Below are 22,342 nucleotides of genomic sequence, written 5' to 3' on the forward strand. Positions count from 1 at the left end.
TAATGAAGCCACACTATGATGAGGAGGATATTGAAATGTCTTGGTGAATTCGCAATTGGTACTCTCATGTGTATAATAATCCTGGATAAATTCTGTGAATAAGCTTTGTAGCATTTACCATCAGATGAAGAGGAATTTTTGGATTAATATCTAGCATATTGCTTTTGTGTAGCATATTTGACAAGGTGATAGTTGTGATTCAGTAGTAATAGGACATTTTACAAACACAAAAAAAGTCCTATTACTACAGTATTACTGTACTAGCTTAAACCTGATGTGCAGTATCAAATTCATCATTCCACCCCCTCCCCCGCAATATTAATCATTGCCATTGCACAACTTATACATTTCTGTTTGATGAGAGTGGAAAAACATTTAAACTAATTTGACCGTTTCCCTCTTCTACCTGTATGAAATAAAATGCTCTAAATGTTTGTTTTACCTGTTTTTGTGGGTTTTTTTTCAAATAATTTCCATCTATATTGATGTGATGCACGTGTTTATCATTACTGATACTAAACTACAGAACGTCAAAGATCCAAGCCCACGCCGATTAGCAGCAGAACTGCGAGCTATGAACACCTCACACATGCGTGTACTGGAAGAGAATGAATCACTGAGGGAGCTGCATGCATCGCATGGTCGTATCCTAGAACAGAATCAAGCAGTGATGGAGAGACAGAATGAGCTCATGGAATCCAATCAAGCACTCATGAAGCAAATTTTAGAAATGAATGTAAGTAGTCCAGCATCACTTTCCAAATAGGAGGCACGATTCTGTTACAAATTTGCACCCCAGAGCATAATTATGCAGTGATGCTGATTGGCTGCTCACACGATCTGCCCAGGGTTGTAGCTAGACCAAGTTGAGTGCCGGCTAATTCTACTATCAAATTAGAGTGCTGGCTCGGGGCACAATCTTTTTAGCGAACATGAGGGATCGGGGAATAGGAAAGGGGGTATACCCCCCCAAAAAAATTTGGTTTTAACTCTTTTCATGATGAATAAATCATTTGTGGGGAAAAAAATTATAAAAAAACCAAAATACCCTGGATCTGCCTGACAATTTGATACACTGACAAGACTGAAATTGGTTAATAGATCATTTTGATCACCACTTCATTGAAAGAAAATGTTGAAGTGATTGAAACTAGCCTGGCCTAATCATATCTAGAGCTCTTTAGCTGGCCCTAGATGCATTATTTCCAGAATTATTATTCCTTGTGTCAAAATCAAAATTTTACAGACTTCAAATCAGACCAACTTGCTTGATCAGGCCTGGAAAATATGTAGAATCCGGTAAGCTCATTCCAGGCAAATTTTGTGATTTTGAGGTAAATTGTGCTTCCCCAAGTAAGAAATACATACGAAATTATTTGAAATTTTGCGGTCTTAGAGTGAAATTTCACTTCTATTCCAGGGAAATAAACATTTTTTGTTTTGCAGCCCTGATGCTGATCTATTTTGGATGGTGGCCATGAGAAAGGTGCTATATGAAGGTTGTTTCCTGGAAGTAAATTTTGATTTAACAGCGGTCCATCTTTAATTTGTCAAAATGTGCATGTTTCCAGAAATTTATCTTTGGGTTTTTTGACCTAAATATATTCCCCGGAAATCAAAGTTTGACATATCCTTTAGTTGTGGAAGATTAATGATATCTTAGAACCTGAATTCTATCCCGCTCACTGGATGTGAGCCTGAGGTATGAACTCCTGTTCAATCCAAGATGGGTTTTTACCATTACCACACTGGTTAGAGTATACATTCGGTTTCTACTGGAAGGTTAACTGGTGTGTATTGGGGGGGGGGCTTTGTAGATGTTTTATCATTGAAGTATGCAGTTTTTTTTGTCATAATCATCTATGTAATATGTAAAGCTCCTTCATATGTTTGGTATCATGTAACATAAATCCCAAAATTGTGCTCTATATTTTCAGCTGAAATTTCAAGACCTAAGCACCAAGATAGCTCAAACACAACAGCAACAACAGCAGCTGCAGCTACAGCAACAGCAGCAATCATCCAAACAGCCAAGTGCCCCACCTCAGGTGCCGGATACCTCACAAGCTACTACTATCACTCCTAATAAACCTATCATAATCTCTGCCCAGATGTGCAAAATAGAAACGCCTAATGTAGCTGGTATGCCGCCAGTGGTTGCCTCACCAGTGCATGGTTTACAAGGAATGTACCAGCATTATGCAGCACCCCTGCTGCTGCTGCTTACTATCCAGCACACCATGGATATGCGTACGGATATGATGGCGCCGCATTGCAGCACAGCATGATGGCGTCCACCCCGCCAGGCCAAGAGGTCACATGCAGCCAGGTTATCCAGGGTATGACGAAATGACAAGTCAAGCAGTGGACAATGAGATGGCATCCAACATGGCTTTAGGACGTAGCATCAACCAGGGTGTACTGCCGTCTCTTGCTAAACATCCAGCCTATGCATCATCACCTCTAGCAAATCTATTAGTAAGCCAAGCTAATCAGATGCAAGGCCAGCCATCCCCTACAACAGTTCTTGTTCAAGATCAAAATGGTGCCACCAGAGTAGCAGCTGTACCGGACGTAGCCAGTAGAGCAGCCGCAGCTGCATCGTATTTCAGCAACGATCAGTCGGCACTTAGCCCTGGGCGACCTGGATCATCTGACCGTGGTATTTCACCTGTTCCACCAAACCAATCGGCAACAAATATGGGGATGTCTCCAGCTGCTAAAAGTGCTTCTGACTCTCCAATATTGAAGTCCATGCTGTTGGGTGATGACCCCAAAGTGAGGTGTCAGCATGGGGGAATCGCTGGACCTGGTGCTGGTACATCTGTCTCGCCACAGCAGCAAGGATCAATTGCATCAGGTAAACTAAATGACCTGTACATTGCCAAGACCATATATTGCCAAAAGTGGCACATAATGATTGGAGGAAAACCTAAAGAATATAATATTAATAATAACAAAATGAAGGCTTTTGATTATTCATTGATCCAATTTTAACAAAAAATAGCTCAAATGGCCCAAGTTTGAAATCTGTTATTGAAAGCAAATACTATACTGTCAAGATTCTGGCTGATATATATTTTGTTGTGTACAGAAAGTGACACAAATAGAATTGGGACCAATGTCTGTGTATACAAAACCCAGACAATACTCAATCTTTGCAGTATTTTCATTGAATTCACTAGTAATCAGAGATAATTTTCATGGGGAAGATTACATGCTATGAAAGCACTTTGTGTCTTCTTTTCATTGAATTGAATTGAGGGTACAAAATAATATTGATATTGTAGATAACCTTTTTCTATTTAGTTATTGTCTATATATTATCATTTTATTTAATTGCTATCTTATTCATATTTTCCCTAGGTGTGCCAGTGCGTCCGCAACCATCAATGAGTAAACCAACAGCTGCTGCATCTGCCCAGCCAATATTTGGTGGTTTCAAACAAACCCAGCAAGGGCAGGCAGTATCCGCTGGAAACACACAGTCACCTCAGAGCTTTGTCTTTGGCAAGCCTGTGTCTCCAGGCGTTTCTGCTATGCAGAAACAAATTTTGCAACAGCAACAACAGCAGCAGCAACAACAGCAGCAGCAACAACAACAGCAACAACAACAGCAACAACAACAGCAGCAACAACAGCAGCAACAACAACCGCAACAGTCATTTGTGTTCGCTGGTAAACCAAGTCCTACCCCTGCAAGTTCAGTTTTTGGACAGCCGCAGCAGCCGAGTCAATATTCGTCTCCAAGTGGTGGATTTGGATTTGCTCAGACTAGCCAACCAACGTTTGGCAAACCAACCACCACCACCACCACAACACCATCAGCTATATCAACGTTTACTTTCCGCCAGCAATTGCCGCAAGCTTCATCAACTCCTGTTAGCACAGTTTCAATGTTTGCACAGCCAAAGCCTACTGCACCAGTAACAGCCACTGCTTCTCAGAGTCCATTCGCTGGGTTTTCATTCTCTATGTCGTCATCTACTGCTGCTACAACAACAACATCAACAACTAGTAGCATACAACAGCCATCAGCACCTGCAGTGTTTGGACAGCCAACACAAACACCTGTTTTCGGTCAGCCCTCCAAACCAGTTATTCCAACAAGTATATCATTTGCTAAGCCTACACCTACTAAGCCAACTGAGGGTATGTAAAAACAAGTCTGTAAACTGTAGCGATAGTAAAGGAAGGTGTACTTATTACTATATGGTTAGAGTATGAGGCAAAATCAATGTTTGTGTGATGAGGTGTAATCCAAGTGCACCTGTCTGTATGATCTCGTTTACACCATGATGTCACACGAATTTCAACCCCATGAGGACTACTGCCTTTTTACAGTGCCTCTGATTGGTTAATTAGGTGATATACGCATCTGAGTAACCAATCAAAATAGAGCTTTTGTATCTCTAAGCACTTTGAACCTTAATATCCTTCAGCCCAATTGACAATTCTTACCATATCTCTGATTGGCTCAATAGATGATGTAGCTCTTTTTATAACCAATCAAAATAGTTCTTAGAGGCCAATACATTGGCAGGTAGTACCCTTGGGGTTAATGAGCCTAATAATGGACCTCCTCTCGGTTGACTGAAATGTAAATCATCACCAACCTCTTCATTTGCACACTTACGGCATTGTGAACCAAGTTCAAGATATTAGCTAAATACTAGATTAGTTGAGAGTGCATTTAGTCATCTGAAATGGATAAGGTATAGGCCTAAATAATCATCTCATCCGATCACTGGAATTATTGACAAACTGTACGCAGTGGAACTTATGAATATTCATTTGCAGGATAAAGGTTTCACCACACCTAGGGGTGCCTGTCCTGATTTCTCAACTGTAGCAGTTGGGCCTCAAGGAAGAACAGATGATTAATTGTGTTTTCAACTGATGGAGTGTCCCAGGTTAAATATGGAATAAAACAAACACTCAACTGTAGCAGGGAAATTCAATGGGGCATTCCAGTTGAAATACATACACCCCTATGGAAGACATGACCTTAAACCCAAATCCCAAATCATTTGAAAAATAAACAGGATATATTGAAACTCTGCACATATTTCACTAAATTGGAATGACATACACAAATCTGTTGTGTTCTCGATGTGAGAACTTCCTATACACCAATGTCAGTGACATTTGAGACTACTGCATGATGATTAAATCTCTGAAATAGATTATTGCATAATTGTGATGCGATCAAGCAAAATCAGTCGGAACTCTGAAATATTAAATTTTCAGTTTCTTATAGCATAGTAAAAAGCATTTACAAAGCAGCGTTTTGCAGAAAACCCCATTGAAATTGAACAACCAGTTCGGAAGATATAGGGCAATTAAAGCGTTTCCAAAACAGCAGGAAAGAAAAGGAAATATTAACTGTTATTGGCTATATCTCAAAATCAGTATTTCTGAGTTGTGACTGATTTTGCTTGATCGCATCACAATTTACATTAAAACACTTGGATCCACACAAGAGCTAGCATCCGATTCATCCCAATTTGGAGAACTTGGGAATGAACAATAGACAAGAGAAACCCCATAACTCAGTGTTGTGTACCTTTTTTCTCTTTCAGATGGTGATGTAGTATTGGTCTCAGAGAAATTACCCTCTGCTGCTCTTCAAGAGAAGGCCAAGAGTCTCAAGCTTCCACCAACATTTTATAATTACCAAGATGCTCCACCATGTCCAGGATGTATTGGTTGCCGTGGAGATGATGTTGATATTGACAAATTAATAGCGGGTGGTGTCCAGCAAGATGAGACTAACAAGCCAACCGTGACATCGGCTTCTTCAAATGTATTCGGTGAGTATGGAAAGCCAGTTGGGTTTTCAGGAGAGAGAGAGAGGGGGGGGGGGGGCGGGGAGAAAGATAGAGTGTGCGTGTCTTAATAAGAGAAAAGTACATGAATTAGAAACTTGTGTTCACTTGCAAAGCAGCTGAATGGTGATGATAATGATCCTAACAATTTATTTTGGTACATTTATTGTAAATGTAATGGTACTAAACTCAATATCTCAAATGTTGAGAGTTCCAGTATGCAGTGTAATGACTAATCATGAATTTGTGCCCCAAACGCTATGTACATGTAAATTGCATCCATACATGACTCATAAGAAACCTGTTGTACATAGGCCTCGTACAGTTACATTTGACACTCAGCAAATATGTTTCTGTGAAATATATGATATTTATTATCTTTACTTAATGATAAATAACATTGGTGCAACTTCAGAATCTGATATGCCACTCCTGTTATACACATTCCAGGGTCAGAATTTTGTTTCACAGTGTGAGAATCAATCTTGATTCTTGCAGAATAAATTTGCGGGAATCATTTGATTCTCGCAAATCAACTTCTGTGTAAACTACAAACGTTTGCGGGAATCAACTTTGATTCACGCAAATCTGTTTACGAGATTCTTTGTGAGAATCGATTCTCTGATTCACGCCAAAATTCTGACCCTGCGTTCTGATTATTTTGAGACTGGGCATACTTGCAAAATAAAGCGCAGTTTGTATGTGGCGTAGCACATTTTACAAGCTAGCTGATATATTATAGAATTGCCATATATTTTTGCAGGGAGTATTACAGGCGAGGATGCACCTAAGGATGGAGGCGATGTATTTGGTGCAGCAGCATCTGGAATGGATTTTGCAGCATTAGCAACAAATACAGCCAATGGATTTGCTAAAAAAGGTAACATGGTAAAAAATAATTATGGGGGACCCCAACAAATTGCTTTCCTTTAATGATCATTCAGTCTAATAACTGAGGTCTGTATAAAAGAGGGCTGGACGAAGGAGGTTAGACTGTAAATAATATGTGCGAAAATGTGTGATCAGCTGCACTATAACCTTTTTAGTGGAAACTAAAAGCATCCTTGTAAGAGGCACTTTGTGATGCACAGCCTCATCTCCTGAGAAAGCTAGGACTACATAATGCTTTTATGCTTAACCATATTTGCGGATTTGGTCATTGGACAAAGACATCGTACAAATTTTTTGTCTGTCAGACAGAAATTACAACATAGTGGTCTGCGGGCACTGTGGTACAATGCAATGCAATTATGCAAAACTCGCGAAGTCAATGTCCAAAATTTTGGAAGTAAGCTTTTCTACTGAACCATGCCTTAAATTTCATTTGAAGGTTTTTTTCTCAAGAAAAATGGCTTAGAAATTGTTTGAATTACAAACAACATATCATGAGTAAATAAGCTAAATATTGTTTTCTTCCTCAGATACCTCAGCCCCATTTGCATTTGCCAATGCCGGTGCTCAAGTGTTTGGTCAAGGAGGGGATGACCAAGCTGGTGGTGATGCTTCACAGGATTATGATCCCCATTATGAAGCCATTGTCACCTTACCTGAGGTCGTTGACCTCAAGACAGGTCATGAAGAAGAAGAGGAGCTGTATAAACAGAGATGTCGTTTGTATAGGTTTGATGCGGAGAAGAACATGTGGAAAGAGCGTGGTGTTGGTGACATCAAATTCATGAGACATACAGCTACTGGCAGAGTCAGAGTGGTGATGAGGAGAGACCAAGTCCACAAGGTAGGAAAACTGGAATGATAGTAAAAAGTGGTTATTCCAGTTGAAATCTATATACCTCCTGTGGAAAACATTACCTTAAACTCCCACACAGGGAGTGTGACATTTCAAATGGGATTACCTAAATGGGGGACCCATTTGAAATTACATCTCCTGTGTATGAGATTAAGGTCATGTCTTCCATAGGGGGTGCATAGATTTCCTGTGGAATCACCCAATGGTAGTGTGCTCCCTCTGAGTGTAAGTAATTGCATGGTCAATCGTCAGTCATCTCAAAACGAGACTCTACCCGCAAAGTGTGTGCATACACCTGTCAAACGCATGCTTTAATTACCATGTGCGCTTTGCAAAAGCTGTCTGGCAAGTTGCTAGAAAAGCGAGAGAAACAAAAATGCACATTTTGCGCATGAGTTTGCAGGGAGAACCTCATTTTGTTAGCAAGATGGCAGGTCCCTGCAAAGGGCGAATTAGCAGGGGTAGTGTAATATTTCAGCGTAAAGCTAATTTTGGGAATTTGGCTGTCAAATTCTGTAAACAGGGAAATTGTCGTGGGGGTTTAATTTTTGCACATTTCGCGATTGGAGCTCTAACTGTGAAAATAACACCTCGCGAATATATGCAGCAATGTATTTCAAGTATAGGGCAGGACTTATGCAGCAGTCAAAGGGAGTCTTGAACCTACCCAGCCGTCAAAGGGAGTCTTGAACCTACCCACCTCAAGCCATTCACCTTGATTCACCCTTCAAAAATTATTTTTAGGGAAAGATTCACCTTCTGTCCAAAAATACTAGTTCAAGATTCACCACATCCCAAATACATAACTTCATGTTATATCATTCTAGCCAATTCATAATGCAACCTGCCATTATAGTCATGATATTTGTACACCATGGTTTTAATCCACCAACTATATCCATACTATCTGCAGGTTTGTGCCAATCACACCATCACGCCAGCAATGCAGCTGAAGGCCTTGGAGACATCAGACCGTGCGTGGGTCTACAATGCCATTGATTTCTCTGAAGGTGAAGCTAGCCCAGAGCTTCTAGCCATCAAGTTTAAGAATCCTGACATAGCCCTGGGTTTCAAAGATAAGTTTGAAGAGTGCCAGATAGACATTGCAGAGTTGCCAGCCGTGGAGGAGATCACAGTTGAGGAGAAACCTCAGGAGGTAGGAGCAGAGCTATACATATTAAAGCATGCTTTAAGTCTTTGCATTTGCAATTTCTGATAAAAAAAAAGACTCTCCCATTATTACCCCCCCCCCCCATAAAAATACCCCACTCAATTGAAATTAAAGTGGAACTATTACTTGTCTATACATATCAAATGTTCTTGCATTTCTCCCCATGTATTGATATGGAGTATAATGCTACCATATATTTTTACTCACTACAATATTTTGTCCCAATCATCGGAGGACTTCATCATGTATGATTGATATGGTCATCTGATCCACTTTCCTGGTGAGCAAGTTTAAGTGGTTTCCGGTGTTTCTTAGTCTCTTTTGAAGACTTCAGTAGTGGATCGTAAACATGACTTAAACAGCGCACATACCTCTTATTAAAGCCATGTTTACTGTCCACTACTGAAGTCTGCAAAAGAGACTAAGAAACACCGGAAACCAAACTTGTTTACTGGGAAAGTGGATCAGATGACCATATCAGTTGTACCTGATGAAGTCCTCCTATGTGTAGGACAAAATATTGTAGTGAGTAAAAATGCATGTGGCTTTATCAACAACAACAAAATGCAAAATGTTTATGAAATAGTACATAAGTAAAAAGATGAAAGAAAACTTTGTATATTAATTAAAATTCCTTCAATTTCCAGCCTAAAGATAATTTGATGGCCAAGTTTGCAGCCAAACCAGGCGAATGGAACTGTGACGGTTGCTATGTTCGTAACCCAGCAGAGCAGACAGTATGTCTGGCGTGTAATACTCCTAATCCAAGTGCCAAGCCAGCAGCAGCCAGGCCAGCATCTATCTCAGGAGGATTTAAGTTTGGTGCACAACAGCCCCAGGCAAATGTTCGTCAAATTTATATTTATACTTCAATGCGTGTTTTGACTATGACCTTTTAAACAATTTGGGCAATAAATAACATGATACCTGGGTGCATTCACAGCTTTGCATACCTTCATTATGCTAAAAATGATTTATAAAAAATCACGAAGCGACCATCATAAATTATAAATTAGTACAAAATAAAATTCTGAACGTATGTGGCTTTGAGCTAATAAAGTCATTTTATTTTCAATTGACTCCCAGAAACCTGATGCAGATTTGATGGCCAAATTCAAGCCTAAACAAGGAGAGTGGAAATGTGATGGCTGCTTGTGTCAGAATGATGCTACTATGATGGTATGCCCAGCTTGCAGTACTCCTAAACCTGGTGCTAAGCCAGCTGCACCAGCAGCCAGGCCAGCATCTATCTCAGGAGGATTTAAGTTTGGTACACAACAGACCCAGGTAATTGTAGAAACTAAGGTTTGTCAAATTTATATGTGAATGAAGGCAATATTTCAACAGATTCTTCTGAAGGTTTCATCTTTTTTCTAACAGACAAGTGCATTGTAACAAAGATGTTACTGATTAACTGCTCACACAATTTGAGAATAGTGGGCAACAATATAGAAATTCATACCAGTTAGCAACATACCACCAGTGAACACAATTCTGATTTTCAAATTGGTTAAAGATTATTTTAATCAACATCTAGTTAACTAGATAGTGCACTACAAATAAATTCTTTGATGACTAAATCTGATATTGCTATGTATACACGAGTTAATATGTGACCATCCAGCACAACTGAGCCCTGAAGTCGCCAATCATCATTTTTGAGATATTCAACCAAAATATTCTGCTTGAAATTAGCTTTAAAATGATGTATATCATGTCTATAGTACTTGACATTTAAGTAGTGAAAAGTCAATAAAACAGTCAATAAATCCTTTGTTTCCTATTGTTTATTGTTAAGTTCAATGGAGCATATCTCAATAGTGGCACTGGAGACATCCGGGCTCAGTTGTGGTGGATGGTCACATATGTGGTTTTGAGCTAACATTTACTTCTGTTTTTAATTGACTCCCAGAAACCTGATGCAGATTTGATGGCCAAATTCAAGCCTAAACAAGGAGAATGGAAATGCGATGGCTGCTTGTGTCAGAATGATGCTACTATGATGGTATGCCCAGCTTGCAGTACTCCTAAACCTGGTGCCAAGCCAGCAGCACCAACAGCAATGCCTTCAGCCCAACCATCAGGATCTCAGGGTTTTAGACCAAGTGGTGGTATGCCGAAGCCATCTGGATTTACTTTTGGCTCACCACCCACTGCATCAGCACAACCTAGCACTGCTGGTGGATTCAAACCAACATCCAATGTTGGATTCTCATTCGGAGGTGGACAGCAGGCTACGACTCCTGTCAAACAAACTGCCTCAAATCAAGATGGCAGTCAGCAGACATCAGTGACTACTCCGGGAGGCACACCAACTACCAGGTTCTCATTTGATGCTGGAGACAGTCGCAATACCGGACTACCACAGTTCACCTTTGGCAAGACTGATGAGCCAGAACCAACTAACAGCAGCTTTGTCTTTGGCGGTGTAAGCAGTATACCATCCACACCTGAAAGAGGAAACAATACGATGCCACCAACCAAACAGACATCGCCAACTCAATATCCTTTTACACAGGCTTTGCAATCTATAAGCTCCAACATCAGTACTCCAGAAGGCGACAGCCTAACATCATCTTTTTCTGATATGGCACAATCCCAGGGTTCCACGTTTTCATTCCGGATGGACATTGGCTCTCTTACCACAAAACCCTCTCCGCCTAAACCTCATAAATCTCCCGGACTCTTACGATCGCCAGGCCTGATCAGGTCTCCAGGTGGGGCTGATGGTGAATATTACACCAATGAAGATGGGGATGATATCCACTTCGATCCCATAGTCCAGCTTCCAGACAAAGTAGAGCTGAAAACGGGTGAAGAAGATGAGTCGGTAGTGTTTAGTCATCGTTGTAAGTTGTTCAGATTTGACAGTGAAACGAGTCAATGGAAGGAGCGTGGGATTGGTGACATCAAATTGTTACATAACCCTACCTCAAATAGATACCGTATCGTGATGCGCCGTGACCAGGTGTTCCGAGTTTGTGCTAATCATTTTCTGAATGAAAGTATGAAGCTAGCTCCAAATGCTGGATCAGATAGATCATGGGTTTGGCAAGCTATGGACGCATCAGATGGGGAACCGGCACCTGAGCAATTGGCCGTCCGCTTCAAGACACCAGAAACTGCTAACAAATTTAAAGGTAGGTATAATGAAAGGGTTTGCTATTTGTATCGCGGTATGTCATTAGGCCAAAAAAAATTTTTTTGTTTGTCCTCCACAGCTTTGCGGCCGGGGGGATTTTTTTTAAATAAAAAAAAACAATTTTGGATTTGGCGTATTCCTGGACCTAGCTAGAGCTAAATGCTACAATCATTCATGGTGACTTAAAAAAACAAAAACATTTTGTTTCTTTAATATGCAGTTAAAGTTATAATTTGTGTTCATGTCAGTCTTTTAATGATTTCAAATCCATTGTATTTTGAAGTCACTAAAAATAATAGACTATGACATGAACACAACTTATAACTTTGAATATTGAAGACACGAAATGTTTGTGGGGGGCTTTTTTAATTTTCAACCATGAAAGATCTTAGTATTTAGCTCTAGCTAGGTCCAGAGATACTCCAAATCTTAAAAAAAAATAGAAAAAAAAATATTGGTCAGGCCTTAATCTGAGGAGCGGGCGGTGGAGGACAAACAAACAACTTTTTTTTTTTGGCCTTACGCTAATCAAAGCCAGTTTTCTGTCACTTGGATCAACATTATTTTCTGAAAATGTTTCAGTCTTTTTTTCTACTTGTTACTTGTGTAAACTATTATCCCTCCTGCATAGAAGTTATACTAAAATAAGCTATAGTATATTAATCCATCATTTTGTTGTCTTCAATGTTTGTTACCATAGAAAGCCCGATAATTGTTAAATAATGAGTGTTCAAAACCTAATGAGTAATGGAAGAGTTGTTCATATTTGATGGTTGGTCCTAACTCCAGGTGAGCTGCTGGGTTAAAAATGTTATCACTGATATGAGTGCAAAGGATGGATCTACGATTAGCTAGAGTTAATCCTCATTGCAACAGTGACTCTAGTCTTGTCTCATCTCAAGTTGAGAGAGTAACACCATGTTGGATTTGCAGTGACAGATTTGAATCTCACACACTAACCTGATCCCGCAGGGTGTATACACACGTGACGCAACCGCATAAAGGCACTGATTCGAACTGCAAAATCCAATATGGCGTTACTCTCAACTTGAGGCAAGACTATATTTCAAATTCAGGAAAACAGCTGATGGATGTTCTCAATAATAGGACAATTTCCTTACATGTTACACTATTAGAGGCTGCCAATTCATGATCAATTATGTCTTGACTATGTGATATTCACAGACATCTTTGAAGCAGCTGTTGAAGACTTGCTGAAGGAATCTACCAACAAGAGCTCTACAGCAGCCTCAGAGTCATCAAAGAGTGACATCGCTGTAAGTGAAGTTACCACCACCCCTGAAACATCCGATGTCCAGTCATCGGAAATCTCATCTAGTTCCGAGCCAAAGGAAACTGCTGCTGCTGCTAAGAAGGAGAGTGGTAAGGGATTTGTAAACACAGACTTGTTGTTAAGAGGTATTGTGAAAAATCTAAACACTTTGCTTTGGCACTGAGGAACATATCCCAAGGGGCGCAGTCCTGAAGGATATTCTTAGGTCCAAACCAAGTGTTAGGATTTTTCACAATACCTGAAAAATAACTGATACAAGGTCATCAATCTCATTCATAACTGTCACTTTTATTTTTGTTATTCACATGTATCAATATTTATTTTTTGGTTTCCCTGTTGAAAAAAGGAATAGCTGATGACAGACATACCACCAGCTACTAATTACACCACCACGTAATCATGCAATGTCTAAATAGGGGGGTCAATGTGCGCAAACAATACGATATGGTCATTATAAAGCGTATTAATGTGTCACAAGAAGCGGTCATTATACTAAAATACCTGCATATGCGCTGGCATATTTAGAAATAATGAAATATAACTTATATAACATGGCATTTGTTCATGAGATCATGAATTAGTCATATTTATAAGTGGTGATTGAATTGAGTGAATGAATGGACTGGATGGATGAATGATTGAATTATGTGAACATGGATCTGAGCATTGATTGATTTGTACACCTGTGCTCATGATGATAGTGACGGATGAAACATGTGTGATGCTTTTAGAAGTATTTTGACCTATCTGTGGAAGAAGTAAAAATATTTTGATTGATTTAGCCAACACATCTTCTTTTCATACTCTTGTTTCATTTGAACATTTCTTATATCCTGCAGATCCCAAGCCAATGCCTAAAGTGGAATCAGCTTTCAGTGAAATTTTCAAGAATTCACCAATTCCACCCACTTCATCATCAGTAATATCTGCTGTTTCTGGAAATGCTGAACATAATCCAGAAGAAGAACGTGAGATCCATTTTGATCCTATTGCTAAACTACCAGAGAAAGTAGACTTGCAAACTGGGGAAGAGAATGAGAAGGCTCTGTTCTGCTCCCGTTCCAAATTGTATCGTTTTGACGTGGAAGGAGGTGCTTGGAAGGATCGTGGAGTTGGGGATGTTAAGATCTTGAGCAATGAGCAAACTGGACGGTTTAGAGTCATCATGCGACGTGAACAAGTTTTGAAGGTAAGTCTAAGGGTGTGACTTATAAGGTAATTGTATGTAAGTTATGAGCGGGAACCCGGGTACCCATATCCCACCGATCAAGTCAATGTGGAGTCCAAAAATGTTATGAATTGTCTCCAAACAGTTGTGTGTGAATAGCAATGATATTTGGTGAAGATATATAATGTGCAAATATTTCATGTAAACAACAGCTTGTAAATATCCTGTTTGACATGGTTTGATCTTAATTATTTACGGTTTAGTTAATCTCAGTGACATGGTTTGATCTTAATTATTTACGGTTTAGTTAATTTCGGCAATTGAAATATGGCCTCTTGTAATTGTATATTGTGGCTGGGACTATGTCATTGGAACCATTGAACTTTTCATGTGAGCTTTAGTGAACATAACATTATAATGACCTTTGGGTATCCTGCACCAGAAATTCAGACCCATGGTACCAGAGTTTCCAGGTATTTGTCCCAGCCCTAGGTTGACTCTAGGTAGTCTATCTTGGCCTAATTAATCATACCTAAATTCACTCAAATTGAGTATTGTCATTCCATCTAAGGCTTATTCCAGATAATGTGTGCATGTGTTACATGATGTCTTGTTTTGCCAGACGGTCACCCACCACTTCCCACGGTTGTTTGATATATATAGAGTTGGCTTCTTTATTAACTAAATGCAAACTATAGATAGCGCTATTTATCCTAAATCACATTTCTTTATTTTCAAGGGTTAGGTGATTAATACTGCCATTAAAACAGATGGAATAGGTGAAACAAGCGAGAAGGAAATTTTATATTTATTTATTTATTTATTTATTTCAACTTTCTTTATACAGGGTAGCTCCTTCAGTGTAAAAGCACTGCTATTCTTGGAGGCCCTGTGAACAAACAATAAAAGGAATTATTTGTATTAAAAGCTTGAAAGAGTAATTTCCAGTAACTAAATAGCGCCACCAATTTTGTCATTAATAGATACATTTTATATCCGAAAAAGCTTTAAAAAATACTATAAACGTGAATAATTTTGTAAAAGAGGGGAAATTAACGTTGAGAATGACTCAAAAGCATCTGTATTCATTAGCATGAATCACTTTTAGCTGTTTAAGCCTAAAATTTGTTTGAACGTGATGTTTTGTTTGAAAATTAATAAATGATCCCATCAAACAACCGTGTTCCTCCACCAGAGAACCTAGTTTGGGACTCGGTGTCGCTCTTAAAACAGGATAAACTGTGCTCTTTGAGTTTTCAAGCTGTGCTCTTTGAGTGTTGGAAGCTTTAAAGTATGTCTTTGAGTGTTCAAGCTTTAAAGTATGTCTTTGAGTACTGCTTGGATGTGAAATAAACATTGCTCTCTCTCATGACTGTACTTTTTGTTATATTGGGAAACAAAGGGAAACAAACCCTTTGCTCTCACTTAACTTCTTTTACTTCATGTGATCTACAGGTGTGTGCTAATCATTACATCACTGCAGACATGAAGCTTGCCCCCAATGCTGGATCCAAGACATCATGGGTATGGCTAGCAATGGATGCGTCAGAGGGAGAGCCACAATTTGAACAGCTGGCCATCAAGTTTAAATTAGAGGAGACAGCACTCTTGTTCAAGCAAGTTTTTGAAGAATGTCAGAGCAAATTAGAAGCTCTTGATGAGGAGACTGAAGAAGTGGTTACAAAAGGTATTAGAATTTTCCTTACTATTAATAGTTGATTACATTGTCAAAATTTGTAAATACATTTTGTAGATTTTTTTTTCATAATATTCATACTTTGATCTGTGCGCAATATAGACTTTTTAAAAGTTCATACACTTTTTGAATATTAAACACTTGTTTCTTCTTTAAATTGTGTTTTTCAATTTCTTTATTCTCTAAATTGAAAATAAAACAAGATATAGCAAATTTTTCTAGGTACTGTTGCGATTTTTCATTTGTTAGAAGCACTGATTTTGCAGTGGTTTTGAAACATTCACCAAATTACAAACAGGTGAACTGGTCAGGAGAATTACCATGGTTATCAGCACCTTACACTGGCACCTCACTGGAATATATAGCAATAGCTAGATCTCATATGGTCAATAATATGACTTTTGGGGAAATTGGGAGTGAGAAATATTGTTTAGATTGAAATTTGTAATCTTCCTACATATTTAGTAGCAAGGAGAACTTCAGCTCTACAATATAGAAGTGCCCATTGCTGTGGAATAGTGCATATATTGTAAGGAGATTGCACTCTTTCAATGAGTCATTTAGAAGCATGTATGATATATATTAGGAATATTCTCTATGAAGTTCTGTGTTTCACAATAAAATATCTACAGTGTGTTACATATATACCTTTATAATTTTCTGTTCTCTTTATGTGTAGAAGAAACAACTTCCACCACGCAAGCAGCAGCACCACCATCAAGCTCAGAATCGTCCCAGTCTGCAGCAGCTGACAACGTAGCAGCAACTCCTACCAAGACATCCACGATAGGGGGTGGTCCTGTAGCATCACCATCAGATGCTGTAGAAGAGAAGATTACACCAGGAGGAGCAGGTGGTTTAACTCTTGGTGCTTCACCGGATGTGATTCCCAAATCTACAGCTAGTCCTAGTCCGGAGATGCCACCAAAGGCCAGCAACACAGGCTTATTATCGTTACTAAAGGAAACTACAGATGGCTTATTCGGTAGTGATAAAGGTGAATCAGGTTCAGAGACAACTACAACTACATCTAGTAGTAGTAGTAACAGTCATAGTACTTCTGATGAGGAGGTGGAGGAAGAAGAGGAGGAGGATGTTGGTGTTAGCAATGTATAACTAACAAAGAAATCACCGCAGAACTGGCGATTTTAACTATGGACAATCTGATTTGAGTACAGGAGTGAGAGTTGGGATGAGATTTTTCGATATTGATTTGTAAATTTTTTTATTTGAAATTGGGAAAAAAAATCATGTATGCTGTCTTAAAGCATAGTTTAATGTTCTTGTGCTGGATCAAAGGTAAAACTTTTCATGTAAGGTTTCAGGCAGCTGTGAGCAGACCTAAAATATGTGGGGTTTTGGGTGCGCTGTTACGCGAAATTTGTACTACATCGCGATGAAGTATGCACAGTCAAAATTCAACAGTTCACAGCTATGTCTATAATTTGATAAAGAATCATCAGTTCTACGGTAGCATTGCCTTCGCCAACACAAAGACTGACGGAATATTTAGTCAAAGTCTCTATCATTGCTTATCTTGTAATATTCTTTTCTATTAAATGTATGTATTAATGCCTAAATTTGAGCAGCAGCAATAGTAAAATAAGATGCTTATCTTGTGTGTGCCGGTGCTTTGAATTTATCATAAGGACTAAGATCATGTCATGTGTAATATCACATTAAACATGGTTGCAGATAGGATTGATTTATCCTGAGGTCCATCTGGACTCCAAAAAGTACTATATAGTTTGAACAATTGTTTTCAGGGAAACATGCCATTAATTGTTTTTTAGGAAAGCATAGCATTAATTGTATTATTGAATGGTTGATACTCATATAAATCCAGAAATTAATATGAAAGGAATGTTTATTATAATATATTCCATTATTCCAGGTGTAATGAATGGTTGTTTATTCATTAACCTAGTTTGCTCTGATTCAGTTATGACATGAGAGGAGTGCATAGTGGGAACATTCCAGCAATAGTCACATACCTATTGTATTGTAGAATCAGATTGAACCCATGCATGGAGCGTATAACTCTCATTTGGAATTGGAATTACCCCGAAACATTTGAAAGTCCCCAATTCCAATGAAATACCTTATACGCGTTTTGCCATTACTATAAACACAGCTGCAATTTATTTTCTCATTGCGACCAAACCTGAATTCATTATATGAGCGGGAAATCCGTCAACAGAACCAAGATTTGTAACAGAGAATCAGAAATGCAGCATTTGTCAGAGCAGACAATCTTTATTGCCTTAACAATGGGCTATCCAAGTTGAAATCAATACACCCAACATGGAAGAAGACGACCAAAAAGGGAGTGGCATTTCAAACGAACCAGCACATTATTTTGTGACAGGCATCTAAAAATCTGAACTGCTGACTGCCTAAATTGTTGGTGTCCAACATTATGATGTGTATAAAAGATTATACATACAAGTCTGGAAAAAAGCGGGTGCGGGGAGCAAATTTGCCCTCGCAAAGACACCAATTGCTCCTGGTTCTTGTAAAATTCACATGAACCAGAAGCAATTTATTTAAAAAAATTGCTCCTGGTTCCAGTTTTTGCACTTGATGCAGTAGTGCTGGAATGCTATAATTTTTTGTATATGCAGAAAAGTATATTACTATTTGAAAATTGCTGCTGTTTCTTTAAATATTGCCCCTGGTGCTTGTAAAATTCCAGTGAACCAGGAGCAATGTTCAAAAACAAATTTTGGATCCAGTCTGCTTATTTCCAGGCTTGGTAGGATAAGGCCCCTGATTAATTTCTCCGCTGATGAGGAATGAGTTTGGGAGGGGACACTGAAATGACCACTACCTGTATGTGACAAACATACCAACCCTACATCTTTTCATGAGTTCTCCCACATGCTTTGATCACAGATGCATCATTTATTAATCTACTTATTATGTGTGCCTTGCCCAGTATTGTAGACAAATTAATAATATCATTTTCAATCATGATCTCTTGCTGGTTGTAATCAATCATGCAAATTTTAGCACAAATACTTTTTATGTACAATTATGTGCATTTATGTTGCTTATAAAGAAATGAAACATTCATGCAGTGGTTGAATTGCAAACTTTCATGCTCAAGTTGAATCCATGATGTTAAATTATGTGTTATTCGGATAAATCGTTTATGTTATCTATAACAAGAAACCATGTTGCAAGTATTACAAAATTGTGTGTGTAATTGGAAAGTATTGATACATAATTTTAGACTACATTGTTCAGCTCCTAACAGGCAAGCCTCATAAACATGAATGTGTAAAGAATGGTGAACACACAGTTAGGCCATAACAATTATGCAAAGAGTGCTTTACATATTGGGTTTAATGCATGCTTTTCTTATGTTACGACAGTGTAAGTTAGGACTTTATTGATGTACAGTTATCATGCAGGAAAAAGTGGGCAATATGGGAAGCTCATTGCAGGGAAATTTTTGGTTTTTGAGCAAAAAAATAAAGAAATACATAAGGGAAATATGTCATGCTGGAGGGAAGGGAAATTTGGTAAAACTGGAGGGAAATTTGGTAAAACTGGAGGGAAATTCTGGATTGCTTGCAGGGAAATGGTCTATGGTTATTGTACACGGTAACAAAGCCAAGTATGTTTTGCCTATTATGAGTTGAACAGACTATAGGGTGGTTAAGCCTTTCAAACAGAAATCCGTGATATGAATTTGGATGTTTGTTTATTATTTTGTAGCTTTCTTTATATCTTGGTTTTATTTTGTTAAACATTATAGAACAAGAAAAACTAATGTAAAAATCACTGTGATTCTAGCAGTGCATTTGATTCATCACGTGGTGTAGCATATATAAGTATGCAGAATTTTGTTTATGAAGGTGGCACTTAATGGTTGCATACTGAAGTATATATTTACGATAAAATCATACGAAGATATATGAATGAAAATTGATGTGCACCCAAGTAGTTCTTCAGATGAAGTAAAAATGTAAAAAAATGATATTTGAGAAAATATTTTGATTTGTTTCTTACAAAATTTGAAATTGAGTGATGAGCACATTTAGAAAAATGTGCATAATCCAAAACAAAAAGAAAAGAAAAATGATCACCTATTAAGTGTCACCCTAAATATTTTTGTTTACATAGATTTAAGTAATTTAGATTTAGATATCTTCAAGTGCTACTGATGTTATTGGTAGTAAAAAGAAATAAATGAATTCTTCCTATTAGAAAATTGCAAAATTGTCTTGAAGTCGTGAATTGTGTTGCATTTTTTGAAATTTTATTGTATATTTTTTGTTAACTAAAACAACAAATTGAAGCAAAAAATGGTAAAGTAGTCCATAATTTAACTTAATTGAAGCTTGGGATATGAGCCTCACATGGTAGGGTTCAGTGTTCAGCTCTGGAGCTCTGGCGGGCCAAATGTGTATCATCATATGCATTGCAAGCCTCAAAATAAGCAGATCTGGACCAGGAGCCACACATTTGGAAAAAGCTGCTCCTGGTTCTGTGATTATCTAGTGAACCAGGAGCCATTTCCTTAAACATGTTGAAGGAAGTAGTGTTTCTGGTAATTATGACTTTTGTGTCATGATTCGTTTTTGATGTTTCACAAAATGAGACAGATTTTGGATATGTTCTTGTAATTTTTATCCCCTTTGTGGTTTTGATTTTGGACTGGAGGCAGGTTTCTTCCAGGGCCCGTAATTTATATAATTTTGGAATGTATGAAATGTAAACTCCTGGGAAAATTTCACACGACACGCCGACACCCCACTACCCCAGGTGTTCGCATGACCATAACCCTTGTTTACAACTGCGGTATAGCTAGACCGCAAATAGGTCACGCCCTTGTTTTTTCTTCTTCAGATGAGCGCGATGCCCCTGTGAGGAAGTAGTGGGACAACCACCACAAACATGTGCTAATAATACCATCGAGCTACTATTAATAGCTCGAATGCTAATACATTCAATATTTTCTTCGCGGCAATTTAAATTTCATGTTCATGATCTTTCTACTAGGAGGCCTGTGAGCGGATCGTTAATATACTTACTATTAACATAATGGTACAAAAAATAAGTAAATCTCCGATTCATTTAAATGTCATTGTCATAATCACTGTCATTATCAATATTTTATAATGTTTTGCGGCCTCGTGAAAATAAAGGGAGTACGAAAATCATTCGACCTTTCCTAGCTTTTTTATAAGGGGTTAAATCGGGAAACCCGTTACGTTAGACAAACAATTTGCAAGCCTGCACACGTGCTCGTGGGAAATGTAATGTATTGTTATTTTCATAGATGTTCGACACTGATCAATAACACGCAATGCTCATTTAAATATAGTGCAAAGAAAGCCGCTGCGGATTTTAAAGAATTGGAAACTATAATAGGATTTAACTAACGAATGGAATTATGAGATTTCGTGATATGGATTTCGTTTTGTGTGCGTGTGTCTATTTTTCGTAAAACATGTCAAAGTAAGTTGAATTATCTACCGCATGCGTCTCAATTAAAATATAGATTACCGTAATGGCCTTCTTACTTTACTAGTTTACTGATCTTTTGACCGCGCCGTTTTTTTTACAACAAATAATGGGAGAAAACGGCAAATACTGGGATACCGGTATATACCGGTATGGACCTGACGGTATACCGGTATAAGGTATTTGGCATACCGAATATGCTTATGTGGACCAGGAGCCAAAATGTTATGACCATTGGGTAAATGGCTCCTGGGTCCTGCTTATTTCAAGGCTTTATCATATGGGTCAGTACGTGCACCTTGATTTGAAGTGGAAATTTGAACATATCCATGAAAAATTAGCCTTAAAATGGTTGCCACCCCCTCAACCAGACCTTGTTCACCTAAATTGGATGACCCATGCCACGCATATGGTGTGGGTCCAGTGGTAAAGACACAATAAGTGCTGCCTTGGAGTACCTGACTCTGGTAATCAAAAAAAGAAAAATCAAAAGGAATTTGGCAGAAGAAAACATTTATAGTGTTGCATTGCCTTTTTAAATAAACTTTCTCTTACTATGTACAAGTGTTATATAATCAAATTGAGAGGGCAGACTAAAACATGCAAACACCCCCAAAAAAGAAAGTCTCCACAAATTTGAATGGTCATACCTTTAACCACAAATAATAAGCCCAATCGCCATTGTAACTTCTAATCTTTGAGAGCACTTTTGGGACACTTCTGACATATCAGGGAAATTGCTCTAATTATTATTCATTTACTTATTATTGTAATAATGTTATCATTAACAATATTCTAAATAATTATTCTATATCATATTC

At 38.3% G+C, this 22,342-nt stretch overlaps 1 protein-coding gene across 1 annotated transcript in view; it reads left to right on the plus strand.

The window, feature by feature from the left end:
• The window catches only part of LOC140154901 (E3 SUMO-protein ligase RanBP2-like), a 52,405-nt gene extending 32,132 nt beyond the window's left edge, over positions 1 to 20,273 (plus strand). Inside the window, 15 exon segments of the mRNA XM_072177560.1 lie at positions 527 to 736; positions 1,938 to 2,285; positions 2,287 to 2,860; positions 3,367 to 4,152; positions 5,583 to 5,813; positions 6,592 to 6,708; positions 7,250 to 7,563; positions 8,489 to 8,731; positions 9,394 to 9,591; positions 9,833 to 10,033; positions 10,659 to 11,886; positions 13,074 to 13,271; positions 14,022 to 14,371; positions 15,806 to 16,037; positions 16,726 to 20,273. Coding sequence (XP_072033661.1) covers positions 527 to 736; positions 1,938 to 2,285; positions 2,287 to 2,860; positions 3,367 to 4,152; positions 5,583 to 5,813; positions 6,592 to 6,708; positions 7,250 to 7,563; positions 8,489 to 8,731; positions 9,394 to 9,591; positions 9,833 to 10,033; positions 10,659 to 11,886; positions 13,074 to 13,271; positions 14,022 to 14,371; positions 15,806 to 16,037; positions 16,726 to 17,162 — 5,667 coding nt within the window. The 3' untranslated portion in view covers positions 17,163 to 20,273.
• Positions 20,274 to 22,342: the final 2,069 nt, after the last annotated feature.

The sequence above is a fragment of the Amphiura filiformis genome, chromosome 6 (assembly GCF_039555335.1).
Source record: "Amphiura filiformis chromosome 6, Afil_fr2py, whole genome shotgun sequence".
NCBI classification, from domain to species: domain Eukaryota; kingdom Metazoa; phylum Echinodermata; class Ophiuroidea; order Amphilepidida; family Amphiuridae; genus Amphiura; species Amphiura filiformis.